General features: G+C 39.7%; 1 protein-coding gene across 2 annotated transcripts in view; it reads left to right on the top strand.

Annotated features, from left to right (window-relative positions):
- Positions 1-27,295, top strand: part of LOC128738243 (fasciclin-1) — a 381,405-nt gene that overhangs the window by 291,832 nt on the left and 62,278 nt on the right. For both annotated transcript variants that reach the window (XR_008412083.1, XM_053833243.1), the window contains exons 4-7: positions 4,835-4,968; positions 5,043-5,139; positions 5,209-5,386; positions 5,453-5,613. Coding sequence is in view for 1 of the 2 variants with exons in the window: in XM_053833243.1 (XP_053689218.1) it covers positions 4,835-4,968; positions 5,043-5,139; positions 5,209-5,386; positions 5,453-5,613 (570 nt within the window). In the remaining variant the exon portion in view is untranslated. The remainder of the gene's footprint in view (positions 1-4,834; positions 4,969-5,042; positions 5,140-5,208; positions 5,387-5,452; positions 5,614-27,295) is intronic.

Genomic DNA, 27,295 nt, shown 5'->3' on the forward strand with positions numbered 1-27,295 from the left:
ACGAAAACAACTCAAAAGTGACAAAATTATGGAAAATGGACTAAAAATTATGTGAAACTAGAAGAATTACACAGAAATAACACAAAAATTACGCGAAAATGAAAGATATAAAAATATACAAAAAAGATTCACAGATGATTCATAAATTACGATAAGTGGCAAAAAATAGCTCAAAAATAACACAACAGTTAAGCACTAAGCAATTAAATAGTGACGAAAATAGCAAAAGTGCCACACATGACAAATAGATTAGAAATGATACAAAAATAATACGAAATTCAACATCAAAATGGCGCGAAAATGACGAAAATAATTTAAAAATAGAATAGGGCAATTACAAATATTTTATAAAATTTTTGCCCTTCCGGTGTTGTGTGACAGAAAGAGGGGAGGGGCGAAAAAAGATACATTATCCATTGTTGAAAAAAAATTAGTGTACATTTGAAAACGGTCCGTAATCGGCTGTTCGTCGAAGCTTTCGTTTGACGTCGAAACAGGAGCGTTGTACGGCCGTCAGGTGAACTTTGCGAATGCATCTCTTGATTCTACCAATCAACTGTTTGCAATTCGTGGCTCTCCAGTTATTTTTGTGCACCAAGGAACTCAAAATCCCAAAGAAATCCTCGATTGGGCGCACTGAGACAAATTTTAAGGGTCGATAAAAACGGGATCGAAAACGGGAGCGATTGTGTTTTTTTGGCGTAATGCGATGATGATCTGCATGATGTTTTTGTAGAAACGGGATCAAAATTTTCTTCAAACATTCGTTTGGTGCATCTCAATTGAAAGCCAAACGAGAAGGCTTGTTGTTGAAGAAACGAGAAAGAGAACGATGTCCTTCTACGTCTATAATTTTGGCTGGTCTTCCACTACCACAAACTTGCTTGCGAATAGTTGTAGGGCATCTTAGCACAGGGTAAACAGTCGAAGACGCAACATATTCACTTTTTAAATGTTGTACTGTAAACTTTTTCCCGAGATTTCTGTGGAAGTTCGTTGAAGTGTATAATGCGCTCACGGAATGCTTCTTGTTTTGACGCCGTTTAAGCAAAACTTGGCAAGCATAAGCAAAACAAACAATATTGACAGAAAGAGGAGAGAAAGAGCTAACACATACACACTCTCATTTCTCCCTGAGCTCGTTTGTTGTTGAGTATTGGGGCCTTGAGAAAATTCCAAAAGTTTAGTTGTCACCCGTTACTTTTGTTTTGTGCTAGAAGCGTTAACTCTGTATAAATAATTTTTCGTGTTCTCTAGGCTGCAGAGCTCACAGAAATTTGATTTTATACAAAAAGGTTTGAATTATATCTCATAATTTTTTTTACCCCCTGATTTTGCAAGCCAAATTTCAAACGGGGGGAGGGGGAAGGGGGTGACAAAAACGTTAAAAATAAATTACAATGGCTTAAATGACTAAATAAATCCCAAAAACTACGTTGAAATATATTTGTGTTTGTAAATATCCAGAAAATAACGCAAAATTGGTACACATAGTTCTAAAAAATACACAAATATGATACAAAAAGCCACGAATACGCTACAAATACAAAACAAAAACGTCACATTTATAATAACAATATTCATAACTATAAAACAGTTTTACAAACAACATAAAGGGTGTCCCACATCAAATTGCACCACAGAAGAAACGTTGTAGAAAATAACCCATTGGGTATTTTCTCTTGAAATTTTGAGTAGAAGTAGTTCAAAGTGTATTGTTTACACTCTATTTTTATCGCGATCAGTTTTTTGAAAATTGGAAAAAATGGCGTCACCCGAAAAGCAACGTCGCGAATTTATTTTGCGCAAACACCTGGAAAATCCTCAATTCTCTCATCATATATGATGAGACTTACGTCAAGGCGGAATTAAGGCAGTGTCCGGGGCTACTGTACTTCACCACCCAGCACAAGTTTGGTGTTCCAGAGGAAGTAAGGGTGCAGAAACTTATATAATTTGCCAAGAAATACATGCTTTGGTCAAGAAATAGATTATGTGGCAAACTGAGTCCGCCATTCGTGACTACCGGGACTATAAACGGGCCGATCCACCTCAAGGAGTGTTTACAAAGCCATCTGCCTTACTCTGTCGAAGCAACACGAGGGCCCTACGATCTTCTGGCCAGATCCATCTTCGTGCCAATATTCAAAGTATGTATTGGAGTGGTACGAAGCCAACGGAGCCACTTTCGAACCCAAGGACATGAACGCCTCCAACACCCCGGAACTAAGGTTCATCGAAAAATACTATGATGCAGGCACTACGGAAGCATCTCAAGGAGGTCAAGTCTGAGGAAGACATGAAGAAAAAGTGGATTTCCGTACAGATGAAGCTGCAGCTAGGGCGACATCCATTTAGTACATAACGCAAATTTCGACCAAAATCAGCCCCCCTCCCCCCATTGTTACAGTTGGTCTCACACATTCATGACCCCCCCCCCCCCTGAGAAAGTACGTCACGTCACGGCACCCCCCCCCCCCTTCACAACAAAAAAATTAAATATACATTCCAGCCTTTTAATTTCAAGCTATCAATTTAATTCACTTCAATCAATTCATCAAATAACAAAACAAGAATTTCAGCAAATAAAAGAAGGAAAATGTTCGAGCTTATAAGTCATCGATTCAGGGATTTTAAAGATGATCTCCAATTGCTGCGACCGGAAACGCTTCAGAAGTCGCTGATGTGTCGTCGATTAATGTTTCGCGCATATCCACGTCCTTTACATCCATCCACTCAAATTCGTCTGATCTATAGAACTATAGTTGAAAGAATCAGCACTTCCTGCTGACGTCTTGCAACAACACGCCTTGGAAGAACTTTTCTGACGGACTTTGTCATTTTGTGTATTTTTTGCAATCATTCAACATTACTTTAGATGCGAAATTTAATCCGCAAGTGGCAGAAACTCTATCCTTGCGAAAGCTTTTGAGAGAGGGGCAGTATAGGTTGTACAGAAGAACCTTAAGACCAGCCGCGGAACTTCGGTATAAGTTTAGGTTCATCGATTGAGTTCAGCAAGAATATCAAGAGGAAACATTGCCATTGGTCTCTGGTAGCCGTAGCCCCTCAGGAGTTTTTGCGACTACAATTTGCGGTTGCAAAAATCTTTTAGGCAGGACGGTACTCAAAGAGTTCTTCAGTGGTGTACAGCATATTCTGTAAAGCTTTAATGGAGAGTTCATACTACAAAAATAAATAAGTCCTGTTTACACAAATATGTTAAAAAATCCATCAGTACGTTAATTTTATAGAAGCCTTCAATAGTTTTATCTCAAAATGAGGTAGCCTTTTTATAAATCCCAAAATAAATTTTACATTTGTTTTTTTTTTCTTGGGACGTCAAATAACTTTATACTTCACAAATCGTCACGTTTAGGTCAACCCCCCTTCCCCACTATAAGCGTGATGTACTTTATGGATGGCCCCTAGGTTGTACAAAACTTTTTGAGTGGAGTTAAGCGTAAGGTGCGAGTATACGCTTATGGTATTGAAGTTGAATGAAACAAATATGCCAAAAACTTACTAATGGGTTTGTTGTCTGAAAGTTTGAAAAGGATCGATCAATTAGGTAATTTTCAACAGCGTTTCTTCCGTGGTGCAATTTGATGTGGGACACCCTTTAGCAAGCGTGCGCGACGTTAGGCATACCGACGATAGACATATGAACGGTAGGCATAACGGACATTTGGCATAACGGACGTCAGGCATGGTGAACGATTGGAAATATGAACGATAGGCATAATGGACGACAGGCTCTCCTAAGAATACGCACTTGAGTCAACCATCGCTGCGTCACAATACAATGAAAACCGGGGCCGCCCATCTAACTGAATTCATTTGGCAATACACTGCTTGGCATAAAGCTGTTTGCTATAAAAACGTAAGGGACCATTTGGCAGAAAAACATTTGGTATAACGGTCATTTTGCTATAGTTTCGTGAAAAATGTTATATGACTTTTCATAGACAATTCAGGGCAAGACGAGCGCGGGCCGTGAGGATTGCCCGTGACCCGCCGTCGAAAGTGCCGGCCACTGCAGGGCAGCCTCTCCCGCAGAAATCACATCGGTCTAGAGGTTTTGTTCGCTTTCTAAGGCCTACCGACTCTTGTTAATTTTCACTAGCCCTCGCATCGACACATCGAGTTGGTACCAAATAGCCGAATTTCAACAACTGCCACAGAAGGACGAAAACGCATTTGACCGAAACACGAAAGGCCGAACTCCGATTTGGCGGGAGGCAGCCCCTCGCAGAAATCACCTCTATTTAGGGGTTATCCTTCAGCGAATAAGAACAGTATATCCCGAACATTTGAGCAGATCTATGGCCGCGAATATTTTCTATGACATTCGGCCATGTGTGTTTCGATCATTTGTGATTCGGCCATTCGCATTTCGGGCAGTTTTATTCGGCCATTTCCCCCTTATACGTACTAAAAGTTGAACATATCTGATCTTTGGCCATGTTGCCATGTAATGTAAAACTTAGGGCAATATTTTCCTTGAAAAACTAATTTAATTACATTCTATTAGGTATCAAAATCAATAATATCAGTTCAGTGTTCAAAAGTAGTTTATTTTTAGAGGGAATAAGGTTGGCAAAAATTGTAATTTTTGGGGCACCCTCTGCCAAGATCGGGGTACCCCAGTGCTTGTTAATGTCTATTTTTCCTACCAATATGATTAATTCGATTGGTTATTCGTCCGCGTACATATTGCCATTGACAGTTTAAGGATTTTCAATATAATCCTGCATGTTTCATCGATTGCCTTCCCAACACCGTCGACCTGCCCCGAGTCAACCACAACACTAACTGGCTCGTCTCATTTCAGGTGTTGCACATTATTGATGACGTATTAACACCACTGACAGTCAATCCATCAACTTCGTTCGAGCTGTACAATCCGGATGCCTTCCAGTTTATTCAGCATGCCGAAAACCTGGACATTAATCAGCATCGGATTCGGTAGGCATCCCCATCCACAAACCAACGCAATGGGATGACGGTCAATTGATGGTAATTTTTCATTTGCGTTTCAGCTCGTTCCGTCACAAGATAGTGATGATGCGAAAGGAAGACATTTACAAAGCGGTTGGCGGCCATACCTTCCTGATTCCAGTCGAAGAGGGCTTTAAGGTACAATCGTATTATGAATTTCGGTGAGCACCGTAATTAATTGGTTCGACATTTTGTAATTTTGTACAGCCTCCGCCACGGCCAGACATGATCGATCGAAAAGTGATCGATGGCCACGTGATACCGAATCATGTCATTTTCACGGCACCGGCTCCGCTGGATGACCCGCAGGATACGCTAGCGTTCGAAGATAACCTCAAAGTAACGGTTACGTTTTTCAAGCATGGCGAAGGAAAGAACGCAAAAGGTACGATGGCTTTTCTGAAATTATCGGATTTTTTAAATGATTCCAAGTACTAACTATTCAATACAGTGTACGTGCGGTCGAACACGGTAATTGGTGATTCGCGGCACGCGTCCGGTGCCGTACTGGCCGAGATCGTCAAGGCAAATATTCCCGTCCGAAATGGAGTGGTTCATCTCATACATCGCCCGCTGATGGTAGTCGACACCACCGTACTGCAGTTCCTAGAGGTAAGCGACTTTTGTTCCTAAGCACGAGTTTGTTTTCGTTTGTTATTTGCCTACTCATATCGAAAGGGTATAAAATCGACATTTTTATTTATTTATCAAACATTAACGAGCTCACCAATTGGAAACTTCTCTCGGGCAGAGAAAGCTTTAGTTCTAACAAAATGCAATCGCCTTGGTAGAATGTGTGAAAGTTGTGCTTTATACATAATATGTACCTCACGGGTGGCAACACCCCAGGAAAGTTCTATCACCAGCAAACAATTAATAGCATACAGTGTACTAGGAAACAAACAAGTTTCATACGATACAATAATAAATTTTCACAGCACTATAGAAGATTTGCACGCTTCTTGCCCGGAAGTACTGGTAGAATTTGCACTTCGACGTGTATCACTATGCTAACCGTAACCAAGCTACATATATCTGTTGCCATAATGCCTGCCTCTTTGTCTGTTACCTATGTGTGTGTATGCGCTCTGTCAGCATCGCCATAAACAACATTTCCGGTTTCAGTATCGAAACTTTTAATTACCCCTTTTATCCTGTCTCCGGTGGTTCGACTCTCAAACCAACCACCGAACTTGATACTGCTGATGATACCCTCTCTCTCTAGGTCTAGCTAGGAAGGAACTTCATCCTCCTCCTTCTCCTCCTCCTCCTGTGCCGCACTTCAAGGCCGGCTGATTGCGATCGCTTTACAAACTCCAGAAAGTCGGTTTGTGTAGACTACTACGGACCGAAGTTTTCACTATTGGTTTTCAGCAAATTTATAAAATGATGTAATGAAACATAAACGAAAACGGTTTTCTATTGTTTTGAAGGGTTTCCCCCGGGTTGAGCAGATTGTGTTGTTGGTTAAGTCTAGCTGAGTAGATATCAGTTTATGCCTTGACTAAAATGACGATACTTTTAATGCAAACAAAACTTCACGGGGATGATGCTGGATTCAAAATCCAGCCGTGGTATGCTAGAGTCTAGACTGGGATAGAATAGATGGTTAAATCCCAAAAGTATACTTTAGTGTCTCGGTTTTGGTTTGTTAGTTGATTTAAAACTTGTTCAACTAAAGTGAATATGCGTCATGATTTCTGCAGTATATCTAGTGTTTGTGCAGTATGCTGAACTGGTCTTCTGGGTTTCAATTGGAATTCCGGACTTTCAAGGAATGGTCCAATTGTATTGGTTACGAGCAAACTTTGATACTTACCATTACCTCGTAGAGTCCTCATATTTTAATCCATACACATAACCACTCTAGTTTATCATCATTACTCGTATAGCTGGAAATAGTTCATTGGAAACTAAAATAAAAATAACAAGAGAAGTCAGAAATGAAAACGAATCAGAAATAGAGACTGGACTCGAAAAAAGTTAGATACACAAAAATGGTCACCATAAATTCTTTCAATTAATTTGGATTTTCTTGAAACTTTCAGGGAATAAACTATCACATTATGGTTAGGTTTCTAATTCGTTGCTTTATTGTATCGAATATTATAACCGAATGTGCGCACCTTTCCCTTGGTTGTCACCACTACTCATAAGGTTTTAGGTAATTTACTCACTATTTCTTCACAGCTAGCTTATTCTCCTACACCGGAGGTGTATTTCTCAATTGGACGAAGTTCCGGGTTCTGCTCCGTTCATAGCTAATACACTCTCGGTTTCAATGCATTTGGCCGACTTGCTACTGAAACGAATATGACATCGCACTTCGAGGCCAATTTATCTTCTATGGTGCGGTGCTATATGTATTCGGAAGGCACCGTGCGACACCGTGCCATTCGCATTCATTTTTCAAAGGCACGCACTGCTGTTTATAAGCATGAAGCTTGTTACCGTATTACCACTGACCACCGATTTTGCAAGTGGTACCGTGCCAGCCGCAGCCTTCCGTCCATAACGTGCTAGAGGACAGAACGGGAGTACGAAGCCTGAGTACCGAGCCGCTATGTAAGATCTACAGCTTTTTGGGATCTTTGGGATCTACAGCATAAATTTGGGACCTTTCAATTTGCTCGGTATAGTCAGAAGAATATGAATCTATAACATAAAAATAACGAAAAACGAAATCATGCGTAGCTGCATACATGAGTCAGTAGTAACCGTAACGCTTCGAGCGGTTCTTGTAAAATATCTGTCTCCACTCCTGCATTCGAGCTTATTGGCCATTAAATTCTGCTGCTTCTGACAAATTTGTCTGCTAGTTTCAGGAATACGATTCGTACCCTCTTATGAAAGCTAAGTTCTTTTTTACTAAGTCCGGTAACTTTTGCCAAAGGTCCGGTGTTCCACCAGAGAGTAATTTAGGACCATTTCTTTTGATGTATGATATGTATTTTTTTATTCTTTTTCATTAACTCGTATGCAGTTCTATACGCGGTCATGATGTAAACCTTTTTGGATAGGGAGAAAGTGTCTGATGCGAAAAATGATTAATTGGATGAACTGGAAAATTTCGATTCGCACTAGCCGAGTAGATAACAGTCTCAAACAAACAAATAGATAACATCTTCTCTACGGTAGAAACAAAGAGCAGTCATACAAAAATAATATCATCGCAATGTGGTGCTTACCACAGAATAATAGAGTTGGGAGAATAAAACAAAACTAGGTATTAGACTACCTACGATAATGAGCAGTAGTAGTTTAGCGAGTAAAACATGCGGGTACCAATCGAAAGAGCGTGGGTGCGAGCCCCACCTGCCATTGCACAACCCAGTATATTTTTGATTTATATCCAAATTTAAGTAAGTGTAAGTCTGCAGAGAATGGCGGGTGAGTTTAAACTATGTTATGTGTTGACTTTCTGTTCATAAATTTTTGACCGTGTTTCACATACAATAATTAAATGAATTATTCATTGTAACGCGTTATGTAGACTCGATTTCTGTCGCTAAAACTTATTTCAGAACTTAAGATGAAATGCAGAGGTACAAAAGCACGATAAAATGCAATATTATCTTCGCTCTCTCTCTCTCTCTCTCTCTCTCTCTCTCTCTCTCTCTCTCTCTCTCTCTCTCTCTCTCTCTCTCTCTCTATCTATCTATCTATCTCGCTTTCTCCTTTTTCTTTCTCTGTATCTCGTTTTTATCTCCTTCTCTCTTTCTTTCCTGTCGCCCTCTCTTCTTGTCTACTGTCTTTCTCGCTCCTGTCCTTCTCTCTACAATCTTTCTCTCTTTTGTTTGTCTTTCTCCTGTCTTTTTCTCTTCTGTCTTTCTCTGTCCTCTCCTGTGTTTCGCTCTCCTGTCTTTCTCTGCTCTGTTCTTTTTCTCTGCTGTCTTCCTCGCTTCTGTTTTGCTGTCTCTCCCTCTCTATCTGTCACTCTTTCCCTCTCTCATTCTCTCTTTGCCTCTCTCTTTTACAATCTCTCTACTCCTGTCTTCCTATTCCATCTACCCTCCCTTCTCTCTCTCTCTTTTTCTCTCTCAATCCCTCTCCGTCTCTCTTTCTCGGTCTTACCCCTCTCGCTTCCCCTCTCCGTCGAATGAAGACAATATGCTTTACAATAGGCCGTTGAGTTGGGAGCGCTATTCTATTACTCGTTATTAGATTTGACGGAGAATAACATCAGCCCATCTGAAAGTGTCGGTCCGCTCTATCAGGTATCAGCATCTTTGGTTCGAGCAGCAGGTCCGCTCTAATAAGACAGCGTAAAAAACATCGATGTTATAGTAGACGTTCTAACTGATGCAATATTCCCTTCTCAGAGACAACAATGAGATCGGAAATATATATTCTTTTAGTTGCGCTAAGGATATGCATTTGAAAAGAATTCAATAAAATCAATAATAAAACTATTGCTCTCTTGTTACCTCTCAAAAATCACAGATTGTTTTTATTAACAACCCTTCCCCGACACAGACATCAAATCGGTCTGGGTTTAGTTGTCGTAAATAGTGATGTCCCAAAATCTCAATTATTCGATTACCGTCTAATCGCCGCTGAGCATTGCCTTTACTAATCGATTAATTCAATTATTCGTACTAGTGCACTCAAATTTCGTTTTACGTCCACTATTGGGGGGGCGTAAAAAAAGGTCGTAAAATAGACGTAGTTATTTCAAATTTTGGACGTAAAACAAGAGGACGTTAATTCAAATTTCGGACGTAAAACGAGAGGACGTTAATTCAAATTTTGGACGTAAAACGAGAGGACGTTGGTTATTTCAAATTTACGCATCTGGAAAATCGTCAATTCTCTCATCGGGACATCAGACACCCTTTTGATGCACTAACAGAAAGATTAATGGGCACTTTTATGTATAGCTGCGTTATTCAAATTATTCTCTTTGAACTTTTCGATTAGTTCGACTATTCCATTGAGGATCATTAGAATATTTTTTGACGTAGGACTATGTCTTTCAGGATGGTACCTGTTATAGAGGGTTATTCAAGAAAATCTACCTCGAAAAGTGGTTAGGTTTTGAACGCTAATAGCTTAGCGATTTCTTAATCGATTTTCTATATTTTTGCACCAATCGATCGGAAAATCTTTTACGCGTCGACCCAAATATAGAACACTCTCGATTCTTGAGGTTGCACTATTGATAAATTGAAAATACTAAAGCACTGTCCGAGTAGAACTCCTCGCTTCGAGATTGGATGAAAGAGACGTCAAGTTTTAACGTATTTTTAGAAAAAAGAGTGACAGAGTTTTCCCATTCCAGCAGGCCAAAGATTCTATGCGACGATTGAACCTAGACCAATTTAATGTCTGTGCTTGGGAAGTACGCAATAAAAAGTGACGAAGTCTATCCGTCCCAACAGGATTTTTTACGTATCTCGATTAACCTAGACCAATTTCATATCTGTGCTAGGGAAGTGCGCAAAAAAAAGTGAAACCTAGACAAATTTAATGTCGGTGTTAGGGAAATGCGCTAGAAAAAGTAGCATCTCCTTGTTCCAATAAGTTTTCTTAAGATCGCGAAAAACCTAGACCGGTTTGATGTCTGTGCTTGGGAAAAACCCCTGCTCCCAACAGATCGCAAATTTTTTACGGTAAGACGATTAAGCCAAGACAAATTTGATATCTGTATTGGAAAAGTGTCTTGTACACAACCCCTCTAATTTTTTTGTTATTCGATTAGCTAAATTAATCGAATGTCTAAAGGACATCTCTAGACGAAAAGAATCGTCGACCTGTTGGAAATAGCAGATTTTGTTACTGTTTTAATTTTTTGATCACCGTATATTTATGTTGTGGCTTTCGGGTTGATGTTTCTCGGTGAAAATTCAAATTTATAATTTTTTTAAACTACGTTTCGGCTTACTGTTTTTACTCAGCCATCATCAGATTAAACTATATTTATAGTCAATTAAGAAACACGAAATTTTTGTTGTCCGCTGTTTCTTCTATGACGACGCTGTTCGCGTCGTCTGCGGTTCTCTTCTCTTAGTGTTTCTTAATTGACTATAAATATTGTTTAATCTGATGATGGCTGAGTAAAAACAGTAGACCGAAACGTAGTTTAAAAAAATTATAAATTTGAATTTTCACCGAGAAACATCAACCCGAAAGCCACAACAGATTTTGTTACTTTTTCTGACGTGCTTCCTAAGCACAGACATCAAATTCGTGTAGGTTAAATCGTCGTAAAGTATCTTCGACTGGTTGGGAGGAGAAGATTCTGCACATTTTTGAGGGCATGTAAGGCCATTGCAAATCATTTTTAAAATTTTTGTCACCCCCCCCCCCCTTTGGAAATTGGCTTGAAAAATCGTGGGGCAAAAAAATAATTTGTAGGATATGAGTTAATTTTTTTTATAAAATCTATTGTGTGTGGGTTCTACAGCCTGAAAAACTCGAAATATGAGTGTACGAGTTGAGTTAACGCTTCTAGCACGAAATAGAAATGGAAGTTCAAACAGTGAAATTTCCGAAACTCGGCCAAAACAATTCTTTTGTTTTTGGCTTTTTGTTGAATGATATCCTGCGGTAAGACATAGTTCTACATCAAAATGTATCTCAGAAACAAAGTCATAGGTTTCTACTGTTATGTTATGTAAGAAAACTTCAGCTTTTCAAAAGAAACACGTACATTTTTGATGGTTTTACAATGATGCATAATATTAGCACCATCTCAGTATTTTCTTTAGTAAACCCATTAAAATACGTTTCATTTGCCTCGTGAAACCTTCAAATCCTATCCTGCGGTCAAAACTTTTGATTTTTCAAAGTTACGAAGGTCGGTAAAAATGACATTTTGTTTGGAACCATCCTAACTCTAAAAAGGCTACGCTAGGGGTCAAATAAAAAATACAGGTCTAATTAATTTCGAAAAGGAAAAAGTACTGCGAGTTTTATTACTCATACTCGTATTGAATATTCGTGCACGAGTGATTCACCCCTTAGGGTAATGCACGACGCTCAACCCAATAGCAATTTGCAAAGAAATGAAGTGTGGAATACAGAAAACACCTAGACAATATCAAACTACTGTATTCGATGGTTAGTGTTAGGTGGTTAGGTGGTGGTTTATACACGTTGTTTTTGGTAGTAGTGTAACTTTTCTCAAGATTTTTTTTTTTTTGTTTTTTGAATTCATAAGAAGTGATATTTTTTGCTCATTTTTATCAATATTTAGAGTTCAGATAACTTGTCAGGTTTTGTTAAAATAAAAAGGGGAAAAGCAATCGAATCGGAAGTAAAAATATTCGGTACCCAAAACATGAACAAGGACTAAAAATAGAATAAAAATCATATTCATTGCATTAGGATTGACTGGTTTATTACATGTCACGTTTTATATTCGAACCACGTTTCCGATTTACCATCGTCCCTTTTGATCGGCCGCTTCGCCTTGCGGTCGGGCCTAAGGCTACAAATCGATTCCAGTTTATTACGGTGCGGTGATCAGCTGACAGCTACCTCCTGGGATCCTTGTCAAATCAATCATAGGATGATTCTGCTATCTATAACACCGAGAGTGCCGGGTGGTCCATCTTTCACCGTTCGGAAATCGAAATCGGCTGAAACTTCGCATTACTGACTGGTCAGCTCCTGTCTACCGCAATCAATTTTACACCTGCTTGCCTCTTAGCTGAGATCAAAACTGGGCATAAAAATAGTTACAGTTCGGTAGGAGAATGGTTCTCTATTTTTCTATATTTTCCGGGAAATCTAAGAAGAGATTGTCGAACATTTTTTACAAAATTGTTCGTCTGACAAAACTCTTTTATTAAAGCAGCATTAAATAAATTCAACAACTACTCTACTATTATTAACTTCATCTGTATTATTCACCTGTTTCGTTGTTCATAAAATATTAAAATAAATTGTAACTCGCAGAGAGATCCCCTGCGTAACGGTGCCGCACAATTCAATCTCCTCGAACTACCATCGTCACCGCGTTGTCGTAAATTATGCATCCGATATTCTATCCTTAGGAAGGTCTGGTACGGATGAACTGCGACCGACCGACGGCACTGGTACCTATGGTATACGCTTCTTCGCCACAACATGGCGGTAAAGCACAAATATTTATGAGATCCGTTGTCACGAAAAGGCGACCTGGCATAAACTTTGCCGGAGTGAAATACGTTTTCAATTTACCGCTTCTCTGGTGGTGTGCCCTAGATTCTTCGATGGATGAGTGAGTGAGTGAGTGGTCTAGAAAGGAAATTTCCTTTCTGTTCACAACTTTCGGTTGAAGAGCCTTGTGTGATTTCACAGTCTGCTCCCCATTAAGTGCAGCCGAAACAATCAGCCTACAGATTGCTAAGTTAAACTTGTATCTAAGTAAATCGATTGGAAAATTGTCCCGCAAGGAGTTATTTAGGAGAAAATCGATAAAAAATCCATGTCCTACCACAATCTGTATCGGTTTCTTCCGAATTTGAAGTGCGCCTTAATTTTCGAGCGCCAGCGCCAGAGGACTTTTTAAAGAAGTCACGTTCACGTTCTTGAAGAGACGATGAAGCAAAAATCCACTCGAATCAATAAATGCCACAACCGGGAAGAGATCGGAAGCAATAATTTTATTTACTCGTCGGAAGGACGTTCTTCGATCTCTTTCTCTTGGCTTTATCGGATAGCTCAACCGTCCACTGTGGACCTTGCTTTATGCTGTCGGGTTTTCCTTCGAACGGGCTTTGATACACTGCTAAAAATATTTACGCTGTTTCTATGAAGAATATTATGATCAAGAATTCTAGAAATTTAAAATGCAAAATAGCTGCCAACATTTTACCCCACTTAATTGAAATATTACCTAATTATCCCCATGATTATGAGTGTACCACTTACTTAAACTTTGCCGCTAGTTCCAAGCTTCCGCCATAGAACGGAAGGTGAAAAGTGATTTTTCACTTCCAGCCTCACCTATAGTGCAGAACGTAAGAGCTAATCATTACATCCATAATCACGGCCAGGGGAACGTTTCAACTTCAACAGTCGGAACACAAATCAGCTTCCTCTGTCAACTTTTTTTTTTCGTGCTGTCAAATTCCATTACTACCAAACTGCTGCTGTTCAACAGCAGAGAAATCAGAGGAAAAACTGTTTTCCTTTGCTTCAAGTATTTAGCAAAGTGCAAAGTCGCACAAACTAGAGGCAAACTTTCCTACTCGACCTCAAGGCAGTAGTGTTATGATTCTGGTCTAACTGCTGACGGGTATGACAAAAACTTTTTCAAGAATCTCTCGCGTACTCCAGCGGAACAGAACCGAACAGGAGAAGATTTTCGCGAATCGTTTGAAAAATGCGCGCCTTCAAAAACGAATTTCTTCGGTGTTCGCGAAAAGTTTTCCAATTATTCGACCGTTCGAACCGCATCTTCCGCTTTTTTTGTGCGGTCTGTTGTTGCTGGTACGGAAACTGCAGAATCGGGTTTTAAAAGGCATTCAATTTTTCTCCAACCGACGACCGACAACGGCGGACGCTGCTTCTGCTTCTGATGTTCAGCCAATTTGACGCGCTACGGTGCTTGAAAGGCACCGGAAAAGTTGTTCTTCGTGTCCCCGGTGCCTAACGAACGATTGAGTTGTAGAATTTTTTGGGCACACAGTGACAGACAAAGCCCGCCGGGCAGCTAGAGCTGCCAACAGTGGAGGGGGAATTACGCAAAGAAGGTTTCTTGTAAAAATCTGGAGCAAATGTCACTGTCAATATTAATTGAGTTCAACCGGCAAACCATGCTCTAAATTGAACGTCGTCATAATTGATTGGATAGGAACGGCAGCTGTCAATACTTGTCTACGTTTTGCGGGAATCAAGCGGTCTACCGAATTGGCGAGATTAAGAGATTATTTTGCCATTTAGAATACACAGCAGATTGAAATTTTCTTAGTTTTGACATGACCAGCGGTTTGTTTTCGTAATTTTTTCGATTCGGTTCTTTGGTTATGATAATGATGGCTGGAAGTTTTGTTTACTCAACCTGAAGAGACCGACTTCCAAAACGGATTTTCGGTGATTAATTCCTAATCAATTGATATGGAAACCATTAAATCCATTAGCTGAGCTCTTAGCACACAATATGTTAGGGAGGAATCATACGTCAAAACAAATCACATGTCACTTTATGACAACGCTAAATGAAAGCAAATCTCTCTTGGTGATGATCTTTCTGAAAATCACATTATGATATTGAGTGCATTATTATACCTTGGTATTTGGTCCTTTAGGTTTCTTTTATCTAGCACAGGAAACAGAAAACTTCTGTTCTTGTGTCTGGCAGAAGGTCCAGAGGATGCAATACAAAAAGAACATATACGAATCTGCATCGTACTTGAAATCGAACTTCACACCACAAAAATGATGTCAAGAACTAGCTAAATGTAGCAGCGTAACACGGAATAGACTCGAACTAAACACTTTCCTCCTAAAAAGGCCACAAAAGGTCGCTAAAAATTTTTTTCAAATTATCTTCAAGCTTTCAGGATCTAAACTACAACATTGTGGTTAGATTTCTACTAGCTACATAGCTTTATTGGATCGTCAATCCATAACCGAATGCCGACCTGCTACCACTGACACCACTCATGAGGCTTCAGACAATAATAGGATCGACTTCTTTGACACGTTTACCCACTGTTCCATCAAAAACAGCATGGTTGCCAACATTTTAGGTGTTTTACGAAGTCTGGCCTTCGAGGTGGCCCAAAACTTCTCTATCGGACGAAGTTCCGGCGAGTTCAGTGGGTTGGCTGGCGTCTTTTGGAACAAAAACAACATTGTTTTCCACCCGACTAACATCGCCCACGCGTAGGGGCCAGCCCCAACTGCGTCTCGTCTTCGTAAGACCACAGGGAACAGACATCCAACTAAAATGGCACTACTGGGATAAAACGTATGTCATATTAGTTGGGAAACTACAGTGTAGTTTCAGTACAGAGAACAGACATCAATTCAGGAACAAATTTTTCGGGAATTCTTGGATAAAATTTCAAGTTAAAATCACCTAATATGCTAGCGTCACCACCACTATAGTTTCCCAACTAAATGATTTTTTTGATTCGCACACTGCCAACCTTAGGCTCCTCTGGCGCTAGTATATATGGACTACAAGCGTTATGCTAACGCCAGAAGCTGGCTGTAGAGAGTTTAGTGTAGAATTTTATGCGCCTTCAGCGACATCATCACTATAGTTTCCCAACTAATTTGACATAAGTTTTATCCAAGTGGGGACCTTTCACTTGGATGTCTGTTCTCTGTGGTTTTAGTGCGCAAATCATTTAGTTGGAAAACTATGGAGGTGGTGATGCTAGTATACTAAGTAGGCGATTTTATTTTGAAATTTTATCGAAGAATTCCCGAAAACAGTGTTCCTGAATGGATGTCTATTCTCTGTGTTAAGTCCACAGAAAAGACAGTAGGCTTCTGTAGGCACTCGTTCCGCTAGATTTTTCCTGCCAAACCAAGAACTATTTGGCGAGTTTGTCCTCACTTCTTCAAAAACGGCCAACCATTATGCGGCCGCGTCAAACTCCTGTCCCGGCAACTGCAATGTGTCTGCCTTGAGGTAAATCTCGTCGTCCATCATGACTTCGACTGGAGATTCGACAGCGGATCCCAGTAACAACTTCCCGACTCAGGTTTCGTTGACCACCGTGTTTTGTTTGTCGTTCCGGTTCGGTACCTTCCGCAGCTTAAAAACGTAAAGGCAGGCGCTTTTCATCGTTTTTTGATCAAATCAGACAAGTAGATCGGCCCTTCTTGACGCATCGCAAATCGAAAGTTTTGGCCGATGCTTGAGTAGAACCAAATCTTCCTGGCCTCCAACAGGGCAGTATCAGCAGTCTTGGGTCGTCTGAGTCTTCTTGAATGACTTCACCATCCAAAACACCATTGAACGAATTCTCAGGTGTATCCCAATTCATCTGCGGAACACAGTTGAGTTTTCCATGATGCTGCACATGACTTTGACGAATCTGCTCTTGCTGAGATAGTAAATCTCGATAACCACGATAACAATTTTTTTGATAAACTTCTGCCAACGTAAACGGTACACAGCTAGCTATAAGTCAGTCGTAAATTCATCAATTTTTACCTACACACAGAAAAACTACAAACTAGTGACTCACTTTTTTCGGGTACAGTCCTTAAGGTATTGAAACCACAATCACTTGCTTGGTTCCCACGAAGGCCTCGAGCAGTTTTGGCGGGATCTACCAGGGCTTAGTTTTTGCAATCTAGATCTTATTGCAACAGCAGCAGCACAATTCTTGCGACGAATCGAATGACAGCTTCGAAGGTTGCAGTTTTCAGAGTCACTCGTCTGGATCCACCTCGGTGGTACGCTCTAGCGAGCAGCTGCTGAATTGGCAGTGACTTATTGTCCTTTATTACATACCTCATGACTGTATTTATCATGGTCAAGGCCTGCTGGAACCTGGTGTTCATCATGGGCATAACCTAAAACTTCTGCTGTCTCAAGATCCTGTACTGCGCACTAGTCCGCTCCAATTTCGAGTACTACACTCCAGTGGGGAGTTCCTACTTCCAAAATGGAGTTGACACAATCCAGTGGAAATTTACTCGTTTTGCTGCCAAGTTATGAGCAACATTGCAGACCCAGCAACTTGGACCCCCGGCATATTCGTCGCGATGTAAACAGAGCGTTAGTCGTCTCCAATTTGCTGAACCCGTGAGTGGATTGTCGGTCTCTGCTTGAGAGCATTGACATACGTATTTGAGCTTGCACCTTGCGCAATAGCCCTTTTCTGCACGTACTACATTGACGGACTAACTATAGCCATTTCAATATGATCGCTGATCCGCAACGCCACTTATTTCGCTTTCACTTCGACTTTGACGTTAGCCAAAAAGTGCCGAAAGACATCCTTCTTATCCCCAGCACATAGTTTTTAGAGTTAAGTATATCATTTGGGTCACAAGGCCTGTTAATATTTTAGGGACACATAAACAAATAAACGAAGCCTGATGTGATGGTGACGGGAGGCTTGCAGTTCGTGCACTTGTGCTTATCTAGACTATATTCGTTGGAATCGCTTCCATTTTATGTCCAAAAATGTTAGACAGTTGTCCGGCATATTGCTTAGTGCTGGGTGCTATGTCAGTCGGATCTCAAGAACATTTCAACTTGTGCTAATATAGTGACCTTGTCTTCAAACCGCTCAGTTATCTTCGAGGTACGATGCTAGTCTGACAAGCCAGTCGTCGTATGTTTGAATCTCGGCTAGGCGGTGCTTGCTAGATAGAGTCAGTAGGATCGTTACGCAAGCCCCGTAATTTTCCTGTACTCTATACAGTCGGCTGCGAAGTCTGTCGATAAAGAAGGGTAATGTCTAATGACGGTTTAAGCCCACGGCTTTGCTTTTTTGTCTTCATAAGTTACATAGACGGTGCCGATCTCGCGCCACAAGTGGTTCTTGGCTTATTTAACGGTTGTCTCCCACAGTCCGCCAAAGTGCGATACTCATGGAGAGATGAAATACCAGACAATCTCCTTTTTACAGTCCATCCTCACCTATCGAAGACTTGTCTTCGGCCGCTTGCGTTGTATTTTAACATCTCGTAGATTGTCTTCCAAGTTGGCCTCAATATAGCACACTGCTCTAACAAGCGAATTGTCGCATGTTTGAATCTCAATTGGGACATCCTCTCCAGTGTCAATCATAGACGACATTTTCACAGATTTTTTCACACGTCTGAATTTGGAACCCACCAATTTTGTCAGTTCCTGTGAGTTCTGGTTCTACCAATGTGTCTGATAATTAAAGTACTTCATAAACTATGTATATTACAGAGAAAAATCAAATATTGCGAAGGAAATGATAGGGTCCCAAATTTATGCGTGTGAAAAAATCTGTGAAAATGGCATCTATGGTGTCAATAGGATCGTGGTACAAGTCTCGCAACTGTCTGTTGAGTAAAGAACAGGAAGTTTCAAAAAGCCGAAGGTAGCGGTACGGTAATGGTAGCGTCAAGACTTTGTTTTAGATCCTATCCACCTTGTTTACTTAAAAATAGCGCCATTTTCGCTGTGGATTTCTTTCAGCCATCCATTACGACTAACGAAACGGATTACGGCTAAGAAAGCTGTCATAGATAGTTTGGTTCATCAGCTCGATAAGCACGGCACGAACGCCTTCGTTTGAGTTCGATTGAAAAAGTAAAAAGCAAAGCTTAGGTGCTACATTCCGTTTTCGAAATTTGACCTTCTGTTTTGGTTCAATAGACTTTGCAGCTACCTATTTAAGTACAGGACAATTGCGTGTCTAATACTGCGATCACATTGACTCTAACAGCCTCTCTCAGCCGATATTCAAGCATATGACCAACGCCCTTACTAACACACTTGTTACGAAGTAGTTGTGGCAACCGATATATGACCAACTCTGATCATAAATAAGTTTTTGCAACTAGAAATGATAAAGTTGTGTTGCTTGTGGCTGTACCTTGAAACCAACTGGGAGGTATTGGAGAAGTGATGTACTTAAAACCCACATACAGTGAGTGGTCTCCAAAGTCCTCCTCTTATAGATGGTCACGAAAGCCCTCAGAACACCGACCGTTTTGGCGACCTCTTTCAAAATTGTCGCAGAGCTGTGGATGTTCATTTTTACCGAGGTTTCAACAGTCCTAAAGGTGTTCACAGCTTTTTTTCTTCCATTAATGTGGCTTTGAGTAACTGCGCATGGATAGCAACAACTCCGGCGTACTTCAGTTACGCAAGATTTCGAATGCTGTTCACATTGAATTTCTACCATTACTTGGTACTTACTTACTTTACTTTTTTGGCAACGATCTGGTTGTCACTTTAGTGCCGAATTTAGGATACGTCTGTACATTTTTTGGTCGAGGGCTGCCACTTTCCAACCGCCCCCAACACCAGCTGCTCTAGCATCGTTGTTAACAGCGCACATCCTTAATATGTGACCAGTTCCTTCTGCTGCTGTAACATTGTCATTGAGTTTATCGAAGAACTGCTTGAGAAGCTGGCGACGTTACGTTGATATCCAGTGGCGAACAAATGTCGTATGTTGTCTCCAGCTGCGCGTATAACTCTTGCTTATCGTAGCTGCATTCAACTTCATGCAGGTAGTGCACGTTAACGATACAGTATTTAAAGAAACGGCCTTGTATCCCCATTAGACACATATCCTCCCGTTGCATGTCGTCCAGTTCATCACTTGATCTTGCAGTTTATTCAACACGATAAGCTCAAATTAACCATTGCTTATTTGAGCTTTTTAGTAAAATACCTGAAAAGATAACAAAAGAACGCCTGCAGTGCTACGATTCCAAATTTGCGGGGTTGAGCAACTACAATTAGCATCCTACAGGATTAAGTGACCTGCTATGCCACATGTACCGAACTTCCATTCGAACTTCCACTTAATCCGTTGCCTAGATCGATTCGAATATTCCGATCTGTGTTTTCTCGAGTGTTCGCAGTAAATTTGTTTAGGCAATTTGGCTTACTAGGGCTACGCTACCGAACGAGCCTCGTAATAGGCCTGCCATCTTAGCTTTACTGCCTACACCACATGTTTTTTAATTCATCCACCCGCTCCAGGTCAAACGTTGTCGTAAGCTCTAACTTCTAACTTGGAGCACAGGTGTTCTCTAGCATGAGGAAATGTCAACTCGTCATGACTGGCAATACTGGCTGTTTTGGCTGTCAGCATACAACCTTAGTTTCCAACGGCGTTGGGTACCCGATTTCCACTTAGATTGCTCGTATCTTGGCTGGTGCAAGAAGGAGGTAGGAGGTAGCAGTTGCAGGATACGATGCCGAGAACTCCAGCCGTTCACCAACCGCGTTTACTATACATCTGCGCTACGTATAACACCTTTCATATCGTATAGTAGATTCAACAGTCCGTCACCTTGCTTCAAACCATCTATTTGCGATATCGCGAATGATTGCGATGTCTAACCCACTCTAGTTTATTTAACGTACGATTAACGTAGAATCAACGAGTGTGATACGTGCCACTTTCATCAGTAGGGCTTGCAAGCCATGTTCAGTCATAATCTACGATTACTTGTTTTGCTTTATTGTATCATACGCTGCGTTAAAATCGAACTATAAACCGATGGTGGGTGGGTCTGCATATTGACTTCTCTAATCAAGGATCTGTTTCAAGGTGAACATCTGATCTGTTGCAGAATGTCCCTTTTGGAAAATATATTGGTATTCATCAATGAAAGATTTATGTAACAAATTCATGGCTCTTCACGCACCTGGTATAATTCATGCCCTAGAGATTCGTAGATTCGTAGCCCTAGAGGACCACCAGCTCTTAATAGTGTTTTGTAGATGGTCAACTAGACTTATCATGGCTACGATGGATGGGATCCAGTGCTGTGTGAGAATCTCGGGTGGATTGTCGGACCCATTCGAATCTCGCAGGGGACTTCGACAAGGAGATGGTCTTTCCTGCCTGCTATTCAACATTGCGCTTGAAGGTGTTATAAGGCGAGCGGCGATCGAAATGCGGGGCACGATTTTCAATAAATCCAGTCAATTTATCTGCTTTGCTGACGACGTGGATGCTGTCGGCAGAACATTTGAGGCGGTGGAAGATCAGTACACCAGACTGAAACGCGAAGCAGAGAAGATTGGATTGCAGATAAATACGTCTAAAACGAAGTATATGCTGGCGGGCGGGACCGAGCGCGACAGGGCTCGCTTGGGCAGCACCGTGGTAATCGACGGGGATGAGTTCGAGGTAGTCGACGAGTTCGTATACCTTGGCTCGCTGGCAACAGAGGACAACAATACCAGCCGTTTCCTATTATAGCTAAAAAGGTTTTCTTTTCTTGGTTGAAACAAATCCGTTGCTTTCCTTGAACATCATAAAACTGACTTTATTGCTGCTCCAACAGGTTAGTTTTATCTAATTAACTTATTTCCTAGTGTTAGTAAGTTTACAGGGTATTGTTGGAGGTGTGGCTTAATCTATTCAACCATGATGCAAAGTCTAAGTTGCGTCAATATGATTGGTCGAGAATGTCGTGTTAAGTCGGATACGTGAGATAGAACGTAAGTTAGAATGAGCGAGTTTGAATGAGTGTTGAGCGGGAGAATTGAATGAGTGTCGAGAGAGAGAGTTTGTGATAGCGCGTCGGTGGTGAATATAGCGTGAGTTCTCTTGGGTGCATGACGTGTGTAAAGTAGTTCAAGATCGCACGATGCACTTGAGCTTGTTATTTGTATAGAGGAAAAATATCGTGTCTGTTTCGTGTATTTTGATGAGGTGTGATTGTATATGGGTGGTTTGAGGCTGAGCTTTGTCTTGTAGGTTGTTTATGAGATTTGTACTTGATGTTTTCTAAGGAATCTTGTTTTAGCGGTGTTTTGGTTCTGGTTTCGTTGTAAGGTGTCGGGTTATTCTATGAATCTGATATGGGTTTCTTGTAAGGATTTAGAGTGGGTTTGGTATGAGTTATGTTCGTGGGAATTGTGGTTCGTAACATCTGTGGAATGTTGGTCGGTCATGTTTTTGGGAAAAGTCTGGTCTTTGTCATGTGTCATTGTAATTTCTAAAACATCGCTTAATGCGTATAGCATACCTTCCCTTTGAAGAGTAAGGTACGGGGTAGTAAAAAAAGGACGGGGTTTTTTCGTAACATATATTGTTGTCATATAAGTTTTTTTTTGATAAATTTGAAAAAGGTTGTTGATTAGCCGTTGGGTGTTGGATACTTATTGTAATGGTAATTGTAAACTGTTACATAATATGTGATTGTTGTTTTGTTGCGTTTTTATCAATCTATTTTTGTGTACTATTGTCGATTTGTTGGTTCTAATACATTTGATTTTACAATTTGGATCTAGTAATTCTTCGACTACATATGGTCCTTCATACCATGGGTCTAATTTTCGTCTATTTTCTATTTTTAAATAAACTGTTTCGTTGATATTGAGTTGTATAGGATTAATATCGTTTTCTGCTGACTCTGTTCTTTTGATTTTTTGCGTGATTAGTCTATTTCTAGCTATCTCGTTTGATTTTTGTAATTTAAATTTTAATTCTTTGCTGTATTGGTCAAAATTATAAATTGGTTCTGTTCCATGTTCGAAAATTTCCTGGGGTAACTTTGCTTTGGTTCCGAAAACTAATTCATGTGGTGTAAATCCGTGGTCTGAGTGTGGTGTTGTGTTGTAATTGAATGCATAAAATTTTAACCAATCATCCCAGTCAGATTGATGTTCATTGACGAAAGATCTCAGATACTCGTTTAGACATCTGTGATTTCTCTCCAATGAGCCAATTGTCTGTGGATGATAGGCGGTGCTAAATTTCTGTTTTACTTGTAGGGTTTTGCATATTTGTTCGAAGATTTCATTGTTGTATTCTGTTCCTTGGTCTGAACGTAAAATTAAAAATGAACCGTATGTGAGAAGAAAATCATTGACTAATGCTTTAGCGATGACGTTGGCCTCTTTTGTGGGTACTGGTATCAATACGATATATTTTGTTAAATCGCATTGAATACTGACTGCGTATCGATTGTTATTATTGCTTTTCGGTAATGGTCCGATAGTGTCTATGGATATAATTTCAAATGGGTCTGATGGTGTTGTAGTTACTATTTGTTTTTCCTTTGTGTGTTTTATGACCTTGTTTCGCTTACAAGATTCACATGATTGAATATATTCTGCTATTGATCGTTTCATGTTGTTCCAATTGTATAATTCTCTAATTTGTAGGTATAGTCTATGTTGTCCAACATGTCCTCCTGTTGGTGTGTTGTGGAAATCATGTAATATTTTCTGTATAATTTCCTTTTGCGTCACCGTTGTTGGTGGTTTGTATATAATAATTTGTATTGAATGCACTTGTGCATTTGCGATTGCTTTAAAGTTCTCGAGTGATATCATGTTGAATAATTCGTCTTTTATTGACAATGCTAATTTGCTTTGATAAATTTTTCTTGCTTCTTCCTCTAATTTTAGAAGAGCAGACTCTAAAGCCTGACTTCCATTTATATTTTGATGCACTTGTGCAACAATTTTGTTATTTTTCTTTATGATAAACTTTAATTCGTTTCCTTTATAAATTTTTGTCTCGAGTTTTAGTAATTTGTTTGTTTCAGAAGGGTTGTTAGTCATGTACGTCGAGAGGTGATCAATTTCTCTAGGTACACTATTCTGAATTTTGTTTGTAGTTTCCTTCACGTTATTCTGCAAATTTCTGGTCATGGACCTTGTATTTACTCTTAAAATATTTAATTGTTTTAGTTCGTCTGACGTTGTAATTATTCGTGACAATGCGTCAGCTCCTACGTTTCCTTTGCCTGGTATAAATTCTACTGTAAAATCGTATTCTTCCAAATCTAACCGTATTCTCGTTAGTTTTGAAGTGGGGTTTTTCATGCCGAACAGATACACTAAAGGTCTGTGATCTGTTTTAACAACAAATTTTCTTCCATACAGATATGGTTTAAAGTAGTTAATGGCCCAATGGATTGCCGTTAACTCTTTCAAAATTGTAGGTTTGTTTTTCTCACCTGGTGTAAATGATTTGCTTGCGAATGCGATTGGTAAGTTTCCGTTTTGGGTCTCTTGAGACAGAACTGCTCCACATCCAATGTCTGATGCATCAGTTGTAACTATGAAGTCTTTTGCAAAATCTGGGTATTGGAGTAGTTTCGGGGAAATTAGAGCATTTCTTAAGGTATCGAAAGCTCTTTGACAGTTAGCTGTCCAAATGAAATTTGTGTTTTTCTTTAGTAATTATTAAAAATAAATAGACATTTGTAATTTAAATTTGAAATTCTTGTGCTTTGTGCGAATTTTAACCCTTCCGTAACACCAACCATGTCCGAATGGACAGACTACAAATAATTGAAACGTTCATAAGACGAGAACACTTGAACCTTGAAAAAAGTAAACTTCGAACACGAACTTTACAAGGGATAGAAACCAAGAAACTTCAGTTACAAGATAGCTTCTCTGAATACAAAACAATTATAAGGTCTTACGAATACAGGTTGTCCACCTCGAACTGGAATAAAGCGGTCGAATCTTATAACGCACTAAAAACAATTTACGAAAAGTGCATTAAAATATTAAATAATACCGTTATATCCCAAAGAGCATACGACAGCGATCCCGAGACCACGCAACATAGACCCAAACCGCAAACTTTAAGACGAAGACTTCTAACCGAAGACTCCCTACTGAGAGCTGATAGTTCCATCAACCTCAGACAAAGGAAGTTAAAATTGAAAACTATTACAAAAATCATTATCTGGTGTCAAAGAAAAAGCAATATGGCCCTAAACATAAAAACAGCTTCCGAGTTAGCAGGTTTATTACCGGCTTACAACGGAAATAGTGAAAATTTAAATTCATTTACGGATGCATTGGTGTTAGTAAAAACAATAATACCAGCCGAGAACAAAGTGTCCGCAATCCAACTGATAATGACTAAACTAAGTGGGAAAGCCAGAAACCTTTTCGCAGGCCCCCCACAGGAAATCGATGATATAATAAACAAACTCAAACTACATTGTGCAGACAAATGCACCTCGGACCTGGCACTGACCAGTCTGAAGGGAATTAAATGCAAAACGGTTGACGATTTCAAACAAATAGAAATCCTCACAGAAAAACTCCAACAAACTTACGTTCGAGAACAAATCCCGAACGAAGTAGCACAAAAGATGGCCAGAAAAGCAGCCATCTCTGCAATGATCGACAATACCAGCAACAGTACCACCGAGATGATGCTTAGAATTGGAAAATTTGAGACTATAGAAGAAGCCATCAACGTAGCGATGGAAAACGAACAGAAAAAACGCGAAAGCCACTCATCATCAGTTTTACAAATTAACAGACGATATAACAACCAGCAAGTCTCAGGACAAGGACAAGGAAGAGGATATTATCATCAACAAACAAATTTCAGACGTCCCTTCGAAATGAATAACAGGAATTTCAGAGGTCAAGAACCTCGACGATTCCAAAACAACAATTACCAAAATCAAAGATCTAATTATCAACAACGCGGACGCGGTTATCAACACAGTAACGCACGCGGATACCAAAATAACGGTCAACGATTTACACAACCACAAAATAATGGACAAAGATTCGCTCGAGCGTACTTAGCAAACCAACAGCAAGTAACGCAAGTTGAACCAAATGTACAACAACCAACACTTAATCAAGGCGTAGACATGCTACCCTTCAATCAACAAGTGGAACAAATCCACCGACCATCATTATCACCACCTGACCAAAACTATTTTTTCGCCCAACAGTAACAATTGATCAGAGAAGTCGACACTCTGGTTACTTGTTACCGACAGGCACACCCATATTAACAATAAATTTAAATACATCAAATTTTATTCGAGTCAAGGTGCACATGACTGGAAATAAGATTTGCAATTTAATTATCGATACAGGAGCAGATATTTCACTATTTAAAGCACAAAATATACGCCCTGACCAATCTGTAAATAAAGCAAATAAAATTAAATTAACCGGAATAACGGAGAATACAATAGAAACTTTAGGAATAGTTAATACAATACTATGCTTTAATGATAGTTTAACATTAAATCACCAATTTCATTTAGTTACACCTAATTTACCAATTAAAGCAGACGGCATTTTAGGTCGCGATTTTTTAGCAAATTACAAATGCGTAATAGACTACGAATATTGGCTACTTACATTTAATATACAAAATGTACAGATAGCAATACCAATAGAAGACAATATGCAAGAAGGCTTTATGTTACCAAGCCGAAGCGAAGTTGTCAGAAGAATACCTTATTTGGGCATCTCAGAGGATATGGTAGTCCATTCCGAAGAGATCTACCCAGGAATTTTTTGTGGAAATACCATAGTTTCCCCACAAAAACCTTATGTAAAATTTGTAAATACGAACGACAACCCATCATTTATAGCATATACGCAATTTAAGCCGACATTAAGTAGTTTAAAAGATTATATTATACCAATAAAAAATAAGACAAATGAGAATAGCAGATACGAGCAAATTCTCAAAAATATAAATACTGAACAAATTCCAAAATATGCTGTAGAGAAATTCAAAAACTTAATCAGTCAATATCAAGACATATTTTGTCTTCCAGAAGAGGAAGTCAGCCAAAACAACTTCTATACGCAAAATATAACGGCTAGTGACAACGTCCCAGTATATATTCCTAACTACAAAACGATTCATTCACAATATGACGAAATTGACCGTCAAGTAAACAAAATGCTAGAAGGAAACATAATTGAACC

Source organism: Sabethes cyaneus, chromosome 1, assembly GCF_943734655.1.
Source record: "Sabethes cyaneus chromosome 1, idSabCyanKW18_F2, whole genome shotgun sequence".
NCBI classification, from domain to species: domain Eukaryota; kingdom Metazoa; phylum Arthropoda; class Insecta; order Diptera; family Culicidae; genus Sabethes; species Sabethes cyaneus.